Below are 18926 nucleotides of genomic sequence, written 5' to 3' on the forward strand. Positions count from 1 at the left end.
AGCGGTTTCGTTGAATGGCTGTAGAGAGACTGTGTACCAATTTGCGTGATGTTTGGACAAAATCTGTAGGTGTAATGTGCAAAAACTTGTGTTGTACAAAGCGGCCTCCTGGTGGCACTATAACAGGCCGTTCTGGAAAGTTTGGGGCAGAGGTTCATCGTTGGCATCCAGGGAGTGTGTGTGCAAAATGTGGCATCGACCGGGTTAACGGTGGCCGAGAGACACACGGACGGACACACGGACGGACGGACGGACACACGGACGGACGGAGTGCAAAACATACTCTCCCCCATGCCTTCGGCCTGGTGGAGACAATTTTGAAAATAGCAGATCTACAAGCTCACAATGCATGGGGTTGTGGATCAGCTATTTTCGCTATTTGTTGTAAAAAGGGTCTAAGTGACTAACACCTCCTGTTTTCACTAACCCATCACTCCCATCATCACCAATGATGTGCGCTAACAGCACTTTGCTATATCCTTTGGGCATTGGTCCAATCATTTCCTCCCATTCTCACTATTTCACTGCACACAACACCTACACACAACACACAACACACACACACACACACACACACACACACACACACACACACACACACACACACACACACACACACACACACACACACACACATGAAAGTTGTTTTAGAGACCTATATCTCACCTCCACAGTGAATAAAGTGATACTGCATCGCTTCTCATCTCCTCGCCCAGATATTCCCACCATTGGTGATCAATATAGGGCAGGCTATGACTGGATTGTCGAAGTATTCTCTGAAGTCTCAAATGGATTCAAATGGATCCAAATAGATCCATGTGCATACTTCCTATAAGAATGTGGACCACCTGGAACCCCCTCAAGGACCCTTAGGGGTCCCCGATAACACGCTGAGAACCAGTGTTATAGACACAAGTATAGGATATTTCTATGATTGTTAGGAAGAAGCCACCGCTAGATGTGCTTTCCTTCTGCATCAAATCTCTTTGCTAAAAATACTATACGTTTACAATGCATTGCAAGTTCACAACGTGACATATTGTATGCTTTTAGATCTGTACATTTACCTGAATGCTCACCATAGATTATGACTTGCCCAGAATAGAGTGAAAGTGTTCTATATGCCATGAAAATAGAGTGAAAGTGCAGTTCTATATGCCATGCAAGGACACTGTGGACTGAAGAGAATGTTGGCTGTACGATGCAAAAAGGTTTCCATGTTTGGAGGATTAATGTCTGCTTCAGTGTGATGATAGCCGTTGCTGAGTGGGTAGTTTGGGAATTGAAATGTCTCTGAGCAAGTCCGTTAAAAGGGGCACTTGAACGATTCTGCACACATTGAGGACATAATAAACATGATGTACCTCCTGGTGGAACTTTTAGACCAATCTCCCAGATCCAGGTCACTCCGATCTGACAGCCAGTTGAAGTCTCCATGGTCTAGCACAAAGGTCAGGCGACCGTACCTTTGCTCAGTTTGCTGTGTTGGCAACGAAGTTGTGGAAGGATCAAAGCTGCCCTGCACCCTAGGGACTTTTAAAAACATGCTTTCACTGCAGAGGACTCTTAGGTTCACTCGCTGTTTTCAGTTTCTGTTTTGTGGGTTGTGTGTGTGACGTGTGTGTTTAGCCTCCCACAGACTGAGCTCTTGTTGTCCTAATAGTCTTCTTTGTCTTGTCCCATGTTTTTCCTCTTTCCTTTCGCTTTCTTCTGACTGCGCCCCGGGCAAGTGTAATATCTGAATGGGGGGGAACCTATGAACCTATAGTTCCAGTCAGACCAGCTTCTCCAGCTGATGTCATTCGACTTCGGCTCTTCTAAGGTGTCAACTACCTTGACTATTTTATTTTGATGCCATTTTTATTGTTACTCAAGTACAAATAGTGAATATACAGACATTTTACTTGTAACTTCAACTTGAATTTCTAGATGGGGATATTGTTACCTGACCTGTACTTAAGTAAAGAAATGGCAGTATTTCTTCCACCACTGACCCTAACTGCTCCTGTATTAATAGGCTACCAGCAAATACCAGAACAACAACATCATTAATAATATAGCCCGCACTCCTTTTTGCTACAGTATATGTCACTGTACAGTATATTTGCAAATGAGGTATTTCCATGAATCCATCACAGAGCAGTGGACGCTAACCTCTAACAGCCCCTCGGGGAGCAGTTAAGAGGTTACATTAAGTGTCTTGCTTAGGGATACTTTGACACATTGCTGAGGCCTGGAATTGAACCTGGGACCCTTGGCTTCCCAGGCGGGCTCTCTAACCATTCAGATATGGCCACCAGGTATTGACACAGCTTACCATTACCATGGTTTGATGAATCAGTTCTATACTGTACTTGATTTCTCCTCGGCACTTCTGTTGGTATACAGGTCCAAGCTACAGAACCTGCACCAACATTCAGAAGCGCTGATTCAGCTATATATAGAGAGAGAACACTTAACTGTTCTCAGTGGATTTATTTTCCAGTCCTCCAGCAGATCCCAAATGGATTCTGCAATTTCCGTTTCCACACAGTTCCATCATCCATCATCACTCATTTCCTGTCAGTCACATGATCCCTTCCGGGAGATACTAGCGCCACTCCGTGTGTAGTCTAAGGGGAGAAAATGGTCTCAGGATCTCAGGCAGGATGAAGTATATCAGGACACAAGACTCATCTCAACGGTTTCAGGCATCTTTCTTTATTTTCATGTTTCCAGTCAGTTTACAGCAAAACAACAGCCTCCTTGCATCGCCGTCCCTTTTTCCCTCCATCCCAACCTCCCTCATTTTATTCCCTCTCCACCCAGTTCCAACAAATAGCATTGACAGTCAGTAACAGGTGATCATACTAAAACATGTCCTTTCTTGGTTTGTGGGAGGAGAGAGAACAGGATATATGTGGCACCTACTATAGGAAGTAAAAAGGTCCTATTCGAAATGAGATAGTTACACAAATACAGTGGTATAATTGTAATGTAATGGCAACTGACAGGTGTGGGTCACGCACTCCATGAGCTTCATAGAGAGAAGGAATGACTCTATTCTAGCAACATAGGTGCTACTTGTTCCCATTTCTAGAATGGGGTAGGTACATAGCTACAGTGGTCTAATTAGACATGGTGGCAGCTTGAGTGTCCGAGTGACAGCTGCCGGTCACTTGCAAATTAGGCTCAATGGTGAAGAATAAACTGGTTGAAATGATAAGATGGTAATAGTAGTAGTGTGTATATTTAATTGTATAATTGTCTCTACTGTGGCATTCTAAATATCCACCACAGTAGTACTGTACATTCACAGCAGCAAATGATCCCTGGTCCTTCTTTCTAGACAACACATCATCTGTGCTGGTATGGGATGCTCTGTCAAAGAGTAGAGATGAAATACTGTGAGCTCATAGAGCAGATACTGTATCTTTGGCACGTGCTGCACAGCTTCGTACAACAAGGTATAAAACCCTGCATGGTGCCATGGTTCGAAGCTCATCTCAGCAACAACCTTTCTCTAAATGATTGACTTGATAATACTTCTTTGTGCCAGTAGCCATCAGGCTCCACAACAAGGCTGACCTCCATATGTCTGTTCTGTTCTTTTGGATTACTGACTTGACTGCTTGACACAGTGGAATATACATGTACTACACTATACAGAACCTTGACAGATGCCTGTCAAGGATAACTGTTGTGAGACTCACTTTTATTTACCAATCAATAGATTGTATATATACTCAAGAATCACTGTTGATATACACTTGGTTTTCAGTGTATAGACTCCCTCAAGTAATATAAAAAACGGCCTATATGCAGTATAGTATAGTCACAGTATAGTCCTGTGCTTTCATAATATGGTGAGTGACTGAAGCTTGTTAGATACCTTATTGCCTAGATAAAAATAGCACTTTCGGGGCCAGTGCGAGATTGAATGCAGCTTGCTACTTTGCTGTGCTGCACTATAATGTATTTACAGGATGACGGGGAGTCACACAGGCGTGTGCTGCGTGGACAGTGAAAAGCAGTTTATTTTTCTCTCTCTGTACATAAATATATGCAGGCCTACACATGCAGCAAAATATGATTGCAGTGGTAAATCTGTGCTACTTTGCCAGTAATAAAGAACTGTAGAGGTGCATGTAAAAAGGTATGAATTCTATCTGAGGCCAACAATTCAGATTTGAAACTAAATCACAGTATATAAATTTGTATTTTTGTGTGTTTTCCTCTCTTTAATATTGATGATACATTTGCGGTTTCTCACAAGGAACTGAAAGAGGGGAACAGGTACACAGGACGCTGGTTGATACTATGTTCTAGCCCACCTCACCTTGGGTTGTAAATTTGTACCTGTGTGTGATGTGAGCGCGTACGTGTGTGACATAGACAGAGAGAGAGAGAGAGAGTGAGATGTCTTGAGTTGTGCCCGATGCCTGTGTGTGTGTGTGTGTGTGTGTGTGTGTGTGTGTGTGTGTGTGTGTGTGTGTGTGTGTGTGTGTGTGTGTGTGTGTGTGTGTGTGTGTGTGTGTGTGTGTGTGTGTGTGTGTGTGTGTGTGTGTGTGTGTGTGTGCGTGCGTGCGCGTGTTCAAAGAGTCTTTGAAAACTCCGACCTGTTGGCTAAGACGAAGCTCCTTGTCTATAAGGCAGTTAACCTGCCCACGCTCCTATATGGTGCAGACTGACACGGTCCATGTCAGTCTGCACCATATAGGAGCGTGGTCCATGATGGACCACCTACAGCAGACACATAAGAGCCCTGGAGTCCTACCGCCTGCGCAAAATCCTGCGCATCGATTGGAAGGAGAGGCGCACAAATGTGAGTGTGCTCGAGGAGGCAGATATTGACAGCATTGGCACAATCATCTGTAAACACCAGCTCAGATGGACAGGCAATTTTGTGCGAATGCCAGACACTCGCCTGCAGGTCCTCTACTCAGAGCTAGCGACTGGTCAGAGCAGAGAACTCCTGGAGGTCAGAAAAAGTGTTAAAAATCCAATTACATATGAACGACTTTGACCGTTTTGTCCATTTTGTTTTCTCCTCCCACTTTATTCTGTCGGTCTGCGTTTGACCTCGCTGTCTCTCTTATCCAGTGAAACCCCATAAAGTTTAGACAGATGGCTCATTAATCACAATCAATTTCCACGGGTGAGATACCTTCATGGCATCATGCTGCCAAGCTCCAAATGGAACCTGAGTGCTTGATGTATGCTGTCGGCTGACTGTTAATTACATTAGTTAGCAAGGGAGCATTGCCTGTAACTCCCTCAAATCATGCCTTTTTGTGCCATGCAGATCAGAGCGGATATGATTTATTGTGTATAGATATACATTGACTGAGCGTATCCAGTCCAATACAAGCTGTGACTATTGTCACTCCCTCCTTACTGGCCTACCGGCATATGCATTTAAGCCTCTCCAATTGATCCAAAATGCCTACTTCTTCTTCTGTCGTATGTCCTTAGTTAGACCTTCATCACCGTTGCAGCAAGCCAGTCAGAGTCCAGTGTGTCGTTGTCTAGGTCAATTAACCCACGATCACCATTCGGTGGCCGGTATATGGAGCAGCTGGTCAGCACGTGTTCCACTTGTTCCAATTTCCCTTTTTCCGCATCTCTGATTTTCTCGCCTGTGCTCATCTTCCTGCTGTTCTGTGATGTCTCTACAAAAACTGAACCAAACAGTGGCGCTTATTAAAATCAGTAAGAGTCCAGTGGTCAGTGGGGGACATCATGGTTGAGGCTGAATCAAATGGCTGTCAATATTGGTAGGGAGCTGAGTTGAGGTCAGTCTTTCACCAGATTGACAGAATGGATAAAAACTCTAAAGAGTTAGTAACATGAGAAATAACTGTTGAAAAGCAACTGTAAATACGGTCCCCTCCCACACAGTATAGCCTCAGCATTTTAATTTCACACTGTGTACAAAATAAATGCACGTCTATTTGGTTCCATTTGGAGTTATATGGATAAGAGGATTTTACTGTGCAGCTGCAGGCATACTCAATTACTCATGGCTGACTCGTTGTTCCTTATCTGCTATTCTGAGTAGTGGAGAGGATGATAGTTCAGGACGAGGCCAGATCACAGCCCGTATGGGGATGATCTTTACGTCCTAATGCTTTGGTGCACTGCCCCTCCTGTTGAAGAGGGGGAGGCTGCATGGATGTGAGAGGAAGGAAGTGAGACCACATTTTCATGACAGATTTTCATGACTATAAAATATCTAAAAACACATCTTACACAACTATCTGCTACAGAATTAAGCAACACAGCTGTAGGTCATTCCCCATCTCCAATGATTAAACATGTGCTACTTCAACCACTTTAACCCTACAAATACTTTTGCTATTTGAAAATAGCAGATGTGCAAGCTCACATGTTGCGATGCGAGCTGCGTGTGTGTGTGTGTGTGTGTGTGTGCGTGTGTGCGCGCGTGCGTGTGTTCTGATTGGCTGGTACAGAAGATTTGTGCCTCATTTTGCCACAATCGCTACGCCGATAACTAATCTCACTAAGAAGACTGCTTCGTCCCACCTTCCGTGGACTGACGAATGTGAAGAGGCCTTTAAAAAGTTAAAGGAGCTATTATGTCAAGATCCTGTTCTGAAGAGTCCTGATTTCAATGACAATTTTCTTGTACAAGTGGATGCCTCTGATGTTGGCTTAGGTGCTGTTCTAGCCCAAGGAGAGCCTGGAGAAGAGAGGCCCATTCTGTTTCTGAGCAGAAAGCTGTTTGACAGAGAAAGGAAGTACTCTACTATTGAGAAGGAGGGACTCGCCATAAAGTGGGCAGTGGATTCTCTTAGGTATTATCTGCTCGGACGGGAGTTCACTCTTCAAACCGACCATCGAGCCCTGAAGTGGATGCACTCAATGCAGAGTCAAAACTCAAGAATATTGCGCTGGTGTCTGGCTCTTCAGCCATACCGCTTTACAATTGAGTACTGTCCAGGGGGTCGAAACATCATAGCTGACTATCTGTCACGTTTACCAGGTATGCACAACCCAGAAGGAGAGGGGGTAAGAAATGTGACAGAGCAGCCTCTGTCAGAGTAATGTAATGTACAATATACATTCATTGTCTTGTTGCTGTATATTGCTGTATATATATAACGGGTTGATTCTCAGTCCCACAGAAGGTGCACATTCTGCTGTGACATGTGAATTAATACTTGTGTTTATCTATGCAGATGCTGTAGTTGGGAAGCTGCCTTGATGGCCTGAAGAGAGCTATGATTGCTTGTGTTGTTAAATGCCTTGTGATTCGCTGACTGCTTAGCCAGGGGTGGAGTCAGGAGTCTATATAGAGGGGAAATGGCTCAGTAGTTTTTCTGCTGCGATGGGGAGAGGTTGACACCAGTACCTCTCTGTTCACAGTTAAGTTGTGTGTTATGTTGTTTGAGTTGTTTTGAGTTCTTTCTTTTCTTTATTATTCATTAAGTTCCAGGCCTGGACAACATAATGAATAATAAAGAAAAGAAAGGGGGCTGCAGTGGCTGCAGTTTCTCCCCAGTGCCTCCCCAGTGTCCCCTCAGTGCTTCCCCAGTGTCCCCCCAGTGTCCCCCTGAGTGCCTCCCCAGTGTCCCCCAGTGCCTCCCCAGTGTCCCCCTAAGTGCCTCCCCAGTGCCTCCCCAGTGCCTCCCCAGTGCCTCCCCAGTGTCCCCCTGAGTGCCTCCCCAGTGCCTCCCCAGTGTCTCCCCAGTGCCTCCCCAGTGTCTCCCCAGTGTCCCCTCAGTGCCTTCCCAGTGTCCCCCTGAGTGCCTCCCCAGTGCCCAGCCGAGTGCCTCCCCAGTGTCCCCTGAGTGCCTCCCCATGCTCCCCAGTGTCTCCCCAGTGTCTCCCCAGTGCCTCCCCAGTGTCCCCTCAGTGCCTTCCCAGTGCCTCCCCAGTGTCCCCTCAGTGCCTCCCCAGTGTCCCCTCAGTGCCTTCCCAGTGCCTCCCCAGTGTCCCCCTGAGTGCCTCCTGAGTGCCTCCCCAGTGCCTCCCCAGTGTCCCCCTGAGTGCCTCCAGAGTGCCTCCCCAGTGCCTCCTCAGTGTCCCCCTGAGTGCCTCCCGAGTGCCTCCCCAGTGCCTCCCCAGTGCCTGCCCAGTGTCCCCCAGTGTCCTCCCAGTGTCTCCAATAGCAATACAAGAGCAATAATACAAATCAATCTTGATTTATTAATCTTATTAATTAATTATTGAATAAAATTAATTAATTAATCAAAATGTTCGACGCAAGAAGGCCCCCCTGCGGCCTGCGCCCAGCACCATGCCAAAGCTTTTTCCTGCAGGAAACACTGCTTGTGGTTGTAAATATATTGTTATCTGTGTTGCGAGGATGAGGGGGTACCTGGAAAAATATCTACCCCAAAAGGGGTACCTGGTCCAAAAAAGTTTGGGAACCCCTGGTGTACAGGGTTTGATGAGGGCCCAGGTAGGGCCTCATTTTCGGGCCTGTTGAGAACTCTAGTTTTCGCCGGCTGCCGGGTGAGGCTGCACTTTGGGGGCGGTCCCGTCTAGAGTTTGAATGGACATGCATCAGTCAAAAAGGAGACATGGAAGAGGAAGGACGGATGGGGAAGAATCAATATAATGGAATGTCAGAACAGGTTGGCTCCATATATGGAGATCTAAGAGTTTGAGGTGAGATGTAGAGTTGCTGGCCGGCTCCATATATGCAGATATGGTGATAATCCAGTCTTTTCCATGTATGGCTATCCAGGGTTTGATGAGGTCAGTGTCATGATCTTCATATATGGAGATGGCCATGCAGCGTGTCACGAGGCGTGATGGACTGACGGGTGGCCATATATGGTGGCGTGACTGACGGAGAAACAGGTTTTGCTTTTGTTTAGTAATCTGCGAACTATACAGTCGCAATAATCATATTTTTTGAAACATTGTAACAAGTCAAATCATGCATGGGGGTCCCTAGTCTTACACAAACAAAAAGGTAGGAGCGCACACCAACAGTAGGGAGGTGCTTACCATGGGAGACAAACTTTAAAATAGAAAGGAGAGGTCGCACAGCTCGTACATCATACTTTTTGGTAACCCAATAAAAAGTATCTTTGGCATCGTGACTACGAGCTGTGCGACCTCTCCTTTCTATTTTAAAGGTCCCTGTAGTCCTATACAACATATTTTGAGATGGTGGTCCATCCACGGCCAGATTAATGTGGAGCTCCCTGGTTTATAAGAAAATGTCCTTCTGCACATGGACAGGTGCGTCGGATAACTGGAACTGAGAAGTAGAGAAAAAAATCACACCCGTGTGAACCGAGTGGTGCAACTCCCCTCTCTCTCTCTCCCCCCCCCCCCCCCCCATCTCCTCTCTCTCTCTCTCTCTCTCTCATTAGCAGGCAACAGTGCAGCACTGTCTCTCTCTCTCTCTCTGTTTCTGGCAAACAGCGCCCCTACTGGTACTCATTATATGATGCTCATCAATAGGTGAACACATAGGTGAACACGGAAACACGGACATTGCTGTTCCTTGGAGTGGTTGCACCACTCAAAAATGCCTGATGCCTGATGAGGGTCTGAACAACCGAAACGTTGCTCAATAAATCTAACTCAACTGAAGACAGTGTGCGGGATCCTTTTTTCTCTACTTCTGAGCCTCAGCCCAGCAGTGTTGTTTTCGTCGACTAAAACTAAGATGAAAAATGTTTGTCGACTGACTAAAACTAAATAAAAACAAATCTATGATGACTAAAACTAAGACTAAATATACTGACAATTTCGTCAACAAATAAAAACTATAGACTAAAATGTTAGTAAGGGACTAGTGGACAAGAGATCCAGTTTTATGCTGGGTTGCATGCTGAAAATAGCAGATACAATCTCACAACGCGTCGCCAAAGTGTAAAATATGTCATTACGACGACATCAAGGCCTGTCAAAACACATTTTAGTCGACTAAATCAACTGTAGATTTAGTCGACTAAAATCGTATGACATTTAGTCGACTAAAACTATAGACTAAACACTAGAACATTCCAGGTGACTAAAATGTGACTAAAACTAAGTGAAAACTATTCAAGAGACTATGACTAGGCCCAGGCCGTAGCGTAACGGTCTGGGCACCGGACTGGTGATCCAGTCGCGGTGTGCCGCGGGTTCGACTCCCGGACCCGACACGGCCTTTACCGCATGTCATCCCCCCATCTCTCTCCCGTTTCCTGTCAGCCTACTTTCTATCCCTTAAAAAATCAATAAAGGCGTAAGCCGCAAAAAAATATCTTAAAAAAAAAAAAAGAGACTATGACTAAAACTAAAATAGAAATTTGCTGCCAAAAACAACACTGCAGCCCAGGGACCGCTGTAACTGCACGGTGACGGAACTGCTCACCACTCCTTCACCTATAGCTGCAGTCGTTGTCCATGGAGCTGAAATCTTCCGCAGCCACTGTCCGTGGTCCTGAAATAGTGTGTAGTCACTGTCCATGGTGCTGAGATCTTTCCCTATTATGCTTCTCTTCCCATGCAGTGGCTCTCAACTCGGATAAGTCTACATTCATTCATACATTCATGGCAAAAAGAGAAACCTAATGCAAAACCAGTTGAGGACCACATTGTTTGTCCATTGAGACTTTTAAGTCTCTGCTTAAAACCCATTTTTTCGACCTATAGCTTTTAATCACAACCTAGTTTAAATTCCAACCTTTTATTTTGAGCACCTCTTATCTTCGTGTCTTATATGTACCCACTTGATATTGATGTATTGATTTAATTTGATTGTATTACTGTTGCTATATCTTTTTCTTGACTTGTACAGCACTTTGGTCAATGTGACAGTCGTTTTTAAAGGTGCTTTATAAATTAGATTTGATTTATTTCGATAAGTTCTAAATAGTTTATTATTGTTGTTATTTATTATTAATATTATAATAATAATAATTATTATTATTATTTAAATGTCAGTATATGCACAGCGCACTTTGCATTGTGTTTCAATTGTCACTATATAGTCCCTGTCTAAAATCCATGGAATAGCCTATAGAAGATATTTTTTTATTTTTTATTAAATATCTCAGAGCTCATTAGTGCTGCTTTTTTAATCATCGATTGAAGCTTCAGATCAGATCCCTTGCAGTTGATAATGTGACAGACAGGTAGGGAACATTGGGCACTATGACCCAGCGCAGCTCTCATGCTCTCCAGTAAAAACTCTTATGTGATCAATGCTGCTTGTTTGATGTCAAGGCTAGAAACTGCTCGCCTCGTCTCGCCGTATATAAAACCAAGGCTGAGTTATCTCACCATTCAACTATACAGAGGGCCTGAATTGAGGCAGGTCCTGCAGAAAACTTACACTCAAACGGATTACATGTCACAAGATATCTCGGATAACATTGCCCGGATAAACTTGCGAAGTGATGGGTTATCTCGTATCTGATGCTCATCAATACAAACGTGGGCCGTCTTATCGTTGTCTATAGGCTACAACAGAGTTTTAAAGACTTATTTGGATCTGCGACCTCTGAGAGAAACGGATATTTGCTTCGTGGTCTGATTTATTTCATTAACTTTGGAAACGACTAATGCCAAGAAAGAAAATGAAGAAACGAGTATACTTTTTCGTTCCCAAAACGATTTTCTACCCAGATGGAACGTTTTCAATGGAGATAAACCATTGCACCCCTCAGGAAAAAAAAAATCCATAACAAGTTATACGCGTGAAATAAAAATCTAATAGAATGAATCATAGCGCCTAAGATGGAGCGACCAAGTCAGGTCGAAACAACTCCCGGGTCCATCGGACAAACGGCGAACGCCACCAACGACTCTTTTTTCACTGCAGATCCGTCGAAGACAGACGAAAGTGCAGAGTCGCTTGTCTATCAAATCACTTTGGCAGCGATTCTCTCCATTATCACACTCGCCACCACTTTGTCCAATGCATTTGTTGTTGCAGTCATTTCTCAGTCGAAGAAATTACAAACTCCGGCGAACTTTCTCATAGCTTCTCTTGCCATTACTGACCTTCTGGTATCTATTTTGGTGATGCCAATATGCGTGCTGTACACCGTGATTCACATTTGGACTTTGGGACAGGTCATTTGTGACATATGGCTCTCGTCAGACATAACATGCTGCACCGCGTCTATTCTCCACCTGTGCGTAATCGCCTTGGATAGATACTGGGCAATCACTGACGCCGTGGAGTACTCCAACAAGAGGACGCCGCGGCGCGCGGCGGGAATGATCGCCACAGCCTGGGTCATCGCCATCTCCATCTCCCTGCCCCCGCTCTTCTGGAGGCAGGTAAAAGCGGACGAGCTGACAAACTGCGATGTCAACAAGGATCATATATTCTACACCATCTATTCAACCTTTGGAGCGTTCTACATCCCCACGTTCCTTCTTATTGCTCTGTATGGAAGGATATACGTCGAGGCGCGTAAAAGAATCCTTAAACAGTCGCCCAAGAAGGTGGGTAAGAGGCTCACTTCGGCACACTTGGTCACGAACTCCCCCGGCTCGGTGGCTTCCACAACGTCCTCCTCGCCGTGTGTAAGACACCAAGACACTCCGTCCAGCGACAGCGGATCGCTGGCGAGTGAGAACCAAGTGAAAGTAACAGTGTCAGATTCTCTCTTGGAGAAAAAGCGGATATCGGCGGCCAGGGAGAGGAAAGCGACGAAAACACTGGGGATAATTTTAGGCGCATACATCATTTGCTGGTTACCATTCTTCATCTACACGTTAGTGGTGGCCACGTGTGAAACATGTTTCTATCCAGAGTTGTTTGACTTTTTCACCTGGCTAGGGTATTTGAACTCGTTAATAAATCCAATTATATATACCATGTCCAATGACGATTTCAAGAAGGCTTTCAATAAACTTGTACGCTTCAGGTGTTGCAGATCCTGAAAAACACAAGCATCATTACGCATACATTACGCATGCCGAGAAGTTTTACGCGCATGAGGAACGCATCCTCGTGGAAACTGGTACCCGGGTTCGTACAAAAGGCAACTATGGGCTATATAATTATGACTGTTAGTCATGTTGACAAATTCACATAAAATATTTGAACACATGTGTAATTGTTTTTATTTATTTATTTTAAATCGAAATTTCTGGAAAATCATGGATCAGTGATATTTATCATTATGGATAAATTACTTGATAGACTTTGATGGCTCACATTATGTGAGTATATTCCATGTGAAATGATATGCACACAGCTGAAGTAATAATACATCTGCCTGCCTGCTGCAATGAGCAGAGGTTCATAATATCAGTGTCAAACAAAGAAACAGTCTTTACTGTGGGTGTTATTTGCAGTTGAAAAGCTTATGGTGCTGCTGAAGTTCAATTTAGCTGAACAAACATCACAGTGGTTTACTACTGTGTAGCCATACATGTGTGTCTATTTGCTCCTGTATTTAGTGTCTCATGTCTCCATGCATATTTGTATTTCAGAGGCGTCTGATACTGACTCTCTAACTGCTTTTGAATTGCAAAATATTAAACTTGGACTGCAAAGATCAAAACTAAACGCTTGCTTTGTCAGCGAATACATTGTTATAAGAATTGCTGTAGCTGTTTGGAATTCACCTGTTCACAATCACTCAGAGAGATGCCACAATCATGCTCATTATGGATTACGGATTATAGTGGGGTCAATGGTAAACATGTTACATGGTGGTTTATATGTGTCTAATAATTTGAATTCAATAAACAATTGAGGTATAGGGGAAATGTTTTTAAACGTCCCATATACTTTCTTTTTTAAATCATCAGGAATCAGTATATAATGTGAAATGCACAACGCTACACTGTAAATCCTGAGTGTTCATTTAAATCTGAGAGTGTATACACATGGGATGAGATGGACCCTTACAGGTTCATTTGGTCTCAATACAGGTCAATTCAGACCCCGTGTTAATATCATTATTTAGTGATTTGGCTCTTGATGTGTGGGGTTTCTGACCGTAAACACAATAAAACATTACTTTAACTTAACGACTCCTTCGTATGCAATCCAGTTGTATACACAATCCTAGCTGACATGAGACTCTGGGACTGTGTTATGGAACGTGTGCAGAGCAGAAGAGGTTCTCTCTGAGATGTGAAGCTCCTCCACGCCTGCCTGCATGGTTGCATCGTGTCACCCGATCTGGAGTTGTCACTATTCTACACATTACTGTTGCATGGCTCAGTGGACGGACCACTGCACCTGGTGCGTGGAATCTGCATCATGCACCAGTAACTACCTACTGCCCACGCACGCACGCACACACGCACACACACACACAAGCGCACACGCGCGCACACACACACACACACACACACACACACACACACACACACACACACACACACACACACACACACACACACACACACACACACACACACACAAAGTATAGCGCATTATGGATTTTCCAACCATGCATGACAGATGATTGCGCCTGAAAAGATAAATCTTAAGTGCAAATATTTGCTTGGCTTTCTTTTCTGTTACTATGTCTTACTGTATGTATTTGAATTACAAAGAAAGCACAGGCATGTACAGTCTATGATTTATTGCAATAATACATAAATACCCTTTAAAATATTAACTGGGTGGCTATGCTATATCACAGTAATGAAGCAGTAAAAATAAACAAATATGAATATAGTAGTATACTCATTACACACATGCTTATGTGAGAATGGAATTATATTACTGCTTATCTTATTTCCACCATTGGCCATAACATATTCTGACTATTAGTTTTGGATTGAAATCTCTCAAACTATCTGCTATGTCATATTGTAAGAGGAGTGTGACTGTGTTTAAATAAGTGCTTAAACAATTATAAACTAGCAGACTAAAGAATCTATAAGGGTACCACTACAATAAGGAAATTTAAAAGGTTAGGGTTAATCTGTCAGGGAGCGTGAATGCACTGCACTCAGCAGGTTTCATGGCAATTCCATCTAATGGTGGCACTGGAGGAAAAGCCATCGTTAGCAGAGCTAAACTGCAACAATTGTATGAGAACCCAGATTAGGAAACTCATACAGTGCCGGACTGCAGGAGAATTAAGAACATTAAAAACAGAGATGGAGAAGTGACTTGCAAGTTGCTTCGCATGGCTCACACAAGCTGGAGACTCGTATTGAACACAGCCCAATTCATCCTAATACACGCATATCAAATCAATATCTATAAGCAAAACAATAAAAATAAAATACATGAAACTTTAAATCTTTACAATTTGAGAACACCACTGTTAACATGGCCTATGTTAACACTGTTAACATGTTAACACTGTTAACATATAGTTAATGTTGTGAGTTCCCTTTTTGTTCAGTTTCGTTCCCATACCAGGGGCACTACATAATCTTTGCTCCATAAACGAGATCTATTGGTAGAAAGTAAAAATCTAAAAGTTCGACACCTGTCATCCTGCAGTATTATAATCAGTGGTCAACACCCCCACTTTTGGTCTCACATTGTTAACTCAACAATAGGTTTTACCTTACAATAGTTCTACATCTGTACATCATTATGTTCCAAACATAAATGCAGCAAACCTAATCAACTAAAACTTGGTTGCAGGCTTTGTCATTACACCTCTGCAGGGACGGCTCCAAGGGGACGGCTCCAAGGGGGGGCTTTAGCCCCCTCTGGTGGAGGCTTAGCCCCCCCCCCCCCCCCCTAAGCCCCCCTCAAAACAAGCCCAATTGACTGACTTCTATGTAAACCAAGATTCATTAGCCCCCCCTCTAAATAGCCAGCTCACCCATAGCACCCCCAGTCACAATTTTCTGTAGCCGTCGCTGCACCTCTGCTAGCATTTCGGCAGTTGGACAGTACTCTTAACACAATACCATCATTCACAGTCGACCTAATGTGGGGACCGCTCTCTGGTGAGTATGAAGGTGCACATGCAGCAAAACATCCATGGGAATTGAATTAGTAGTTTTCGAGATAACGATATCTTGTGTGAGAGTCAAGTGCATGGAACTACCAAACATCTGAACTATAACCACATCACAGCATGTGCTACTTTGCATGACCCCAGAAATACATTAAGAATTGATGTATTATATGTTCTACCACATTACCATATACAGTAGTATAACATGAATGCGAACATTGCTATAGTCACACAGATCTTTCCTCATATTAGAGAATGTAAAGACATGATTTATGAACATGACTGCATGAGTACATGACTTAGCCCTAATGCACCAGATACATTATTTTATAAAGACTTTTGTGGCAGATCATTTCACCGCTTTAGGAAATGTTGCATGGTTGCTTTTAACTGTAGAATAGCGAGATAGCACGCATTTTAAAATGATCACTGTCAGTGTCACATGTTCATTAAAGGGATTGTGACATTAAAAAAAAGGTTTTGGAATTGTTCTTGTTTTTTTTAGGTTTTCTAATCTCAATTGCACCCAAAAAACATGAACTTTTAACATTCAGTAGATTTTCTGTGATCTGGGGTTTTCTGGCTCAAACAGGTGCTCTGATTTGCCGGCAGGAAGTGACATCACTTACTGCAAATCCCATATATGTCAATGGGATTTGCCAGCAGATGTCACTGTTTCACTGTGTTGCATGTTTTCATTGTAGCTCAAAAGGCCCAAAAAACCCCAAAGAAAACTTCAGACCACAGAAAATCCACTGAATGTTCAAAGTTCAGGTTTTTTGGGTGTAATTGAGGTCATAAAACCTAAAAAAAAAGAAGAAAAAAAGAAAATGAATGTCATAAAACCTTTAACAGCCTTTTGATTGACAGCGTTATTGTTTTACCCTACGTTCTATGAAGGTTCTGTAAATTAATTAAGTTTGTTTAACATTTGACCTTAAGAGAGAATAAATGTCAGTATATAAACGCACACTAATTCACACTAATGACTGATCAAATACAAGCAATTTAGCAAGTTCTCTCTTACTCTTGGATTTTGTGACTGTTATTGTTTTACCCTCTACGTTCTATGAAGGTTCTGTAAATTCATCACCTGACAATGGGGGCATTTAGCTCCAGATTGTTGTCAATAAATTATATTAAGTTTGTTTTAACATTTGACCTTGAGAGAGAATAAACATGTCAGTATATAAACGCACACTATTCACTAATTCACACTAATGACTGATCAAATACAAGCACTTTAGCAAGTTCTCTCTTACTCTTGGATTTTGTGACTGTTAACAATCACAGTGTTAGGGTGCTCCCTTAATAACTCCTTTCGCTCACAGTTTGGCCCAAAATGAATACACTTTGCATAAACGATTAAATAAACCAATGATGTCAGTCATAAATAATAACAATAACAGAAGAACAATAATACACAATGTTTCATTTTTCTGAAGGAGGCATGCAGAGAAGTTTATCTCTTGTCAAATGCACACCCCAGCATGCTACAATACATTTTCTGTATGTGCTATATACAGGTAGACTGTAAATTGACCAATGCAATATCAATTATTATCGATACAGCATACAGCTAATCTCCGGTCGATGCCAAACTGCCACCATGAGGCTTATTTTTGCAAAACACATTTCTTTATATTGGCCTACTGGTACACATTTGATCCATACATCACGCAAATCGGAATACACTATCTCTACAGTAATGTGTTCAATACGGACTTGTTCACAGTATTTGTCCATTTCCAACAAAATGCCTCAAATCATTAACGCAGCGTGCGATTTCTGTGAAATTATGCACACTGCAGCACACACAACATGAGGCAGATTTTGGCAAAACACATTTCTGGACAATACTTTTACATATTTTATGCATACATCACGCAAATCAGTATACACTATCTCCATAGTCATGTGATCAACACTTATCTGTTTGCTTTCCACTTTCCACTGCTTTCCACTTCCACTTTTTCATTCTGCTACACCAGTGGGTCTCAAAGTGTCCTTGAGTGGGTTCCAAATGGCCCCGTACGGGTGTGTAACTCTGAGAGAGTACAACGGAGTACACTTGACTCTCTGAGTTATGGGGGTCCTTGAAATTAAAAAAGATTAAAAACCACTATACAATAAATGGAACAGAGCCTTAATTTAGTACGGGTGTGTAACTCTGAGAGTGTACAACGGTGTACACTTGACTCTCTGAGTTATGGGGGTCCTTGAAATTAAAAAGATTAAAAACCACTATACAATAAATGGAACAGAGCCTTAATTTAGTACGGGTGTGTAACTCTGAGAGTGTACAACGGTGTACACTTGACTCTCTGAGTTATGGGGGTCCTTGAAATTAAAAAGATTAAAAACCACTATACAATAAATGGAACAGAGCCCTTAATTTAGTATCAACAGTAACACCTGTGAAGGAAGTAGGCACGGATGTACAGTAGGAAGAGTTATTGTGTGTGCATATAGCTGGTCTTTCCTCCATGCCTCACCACTGCCTCCTCATAAATATAAGTTTTCCTCGATCCCTCCAGGCGAGTTAGGATTGTGTTAGTGTCAGCGTTGCAGTTTCAACATTACGGCGTTTCAGCTCACAGCACTCCGTCGCCTTCCCTGATTAGCGTTTCCTATAGTGCTCACTTTTGCCTAATAATTTATTTGCCATTCTGAATTGCAAAATATGGAATTCTCTCAATGATCCAATTTAAGAGATTACACAACATTTGCCTTTAGCTATAAACCCTAGTTAATGGAGTGAAGCAATCTCACCATATACTGATGATTGCTATACTGTAGTGGCTGTGCTTATTACTTACACATGTGGAACCATTGCTATGTGAACTCAGAGAATATGCACTATATATGCATTCACACTTGAAATGCAATATAGCCCCTATGGAAGAAGTGTGGTGTGGTGAGGTGTGTATTATGGATGTATGAACCAAAAATAAGGCTTAAACAAAAAAGATAAATTAATGAATTAATGAATGGTCTACTCTATTTGCTGGTATAGCCAATAAAGTGTCACGAAAGCAAGTTCCAAACCACATCTCTATGACAATCTCTATA

At 42.8% G+C, this 18926-nt stretch overlaps 1 protein-coding gene across 1 annotated transcript; it reads left to right on the top strand.

Moving 5' to 3' along the window:
• Window positions 1-11691: 11691 nt before the first annotated feature.
• htr1b (5-hydroxytryptamine (serotonin) receptor 1B) lies at window positions 11692-12849 on the top strand (the record flags this gene model as incomplete). Its single annotated transcript, XM_083792855.1, has 1 exon — window positions 11692-12849. The coding sequence occupies one exon, from the start codon at window positions 11692-11694 to the stop codon at window positions 12847-12849; it is 1158 nt and encodes a 385-aa protein (XP_083648981.1).
• Between the last annotated feature and the right edge of the window lie 6077 nt (window positions 12850-18926).

Source organism: Protomyctophum parallelum (assembly GCF_964188405.1).
Source record: "Protomyctophum parallelum genome assembly, chromosome: 20".
NCBI lineage: Eukaryota > Metazoa > Chordata > Actinopteri > Myctophiformes > Myctophidae > Protomyctophum > Protomyctophum parallelum.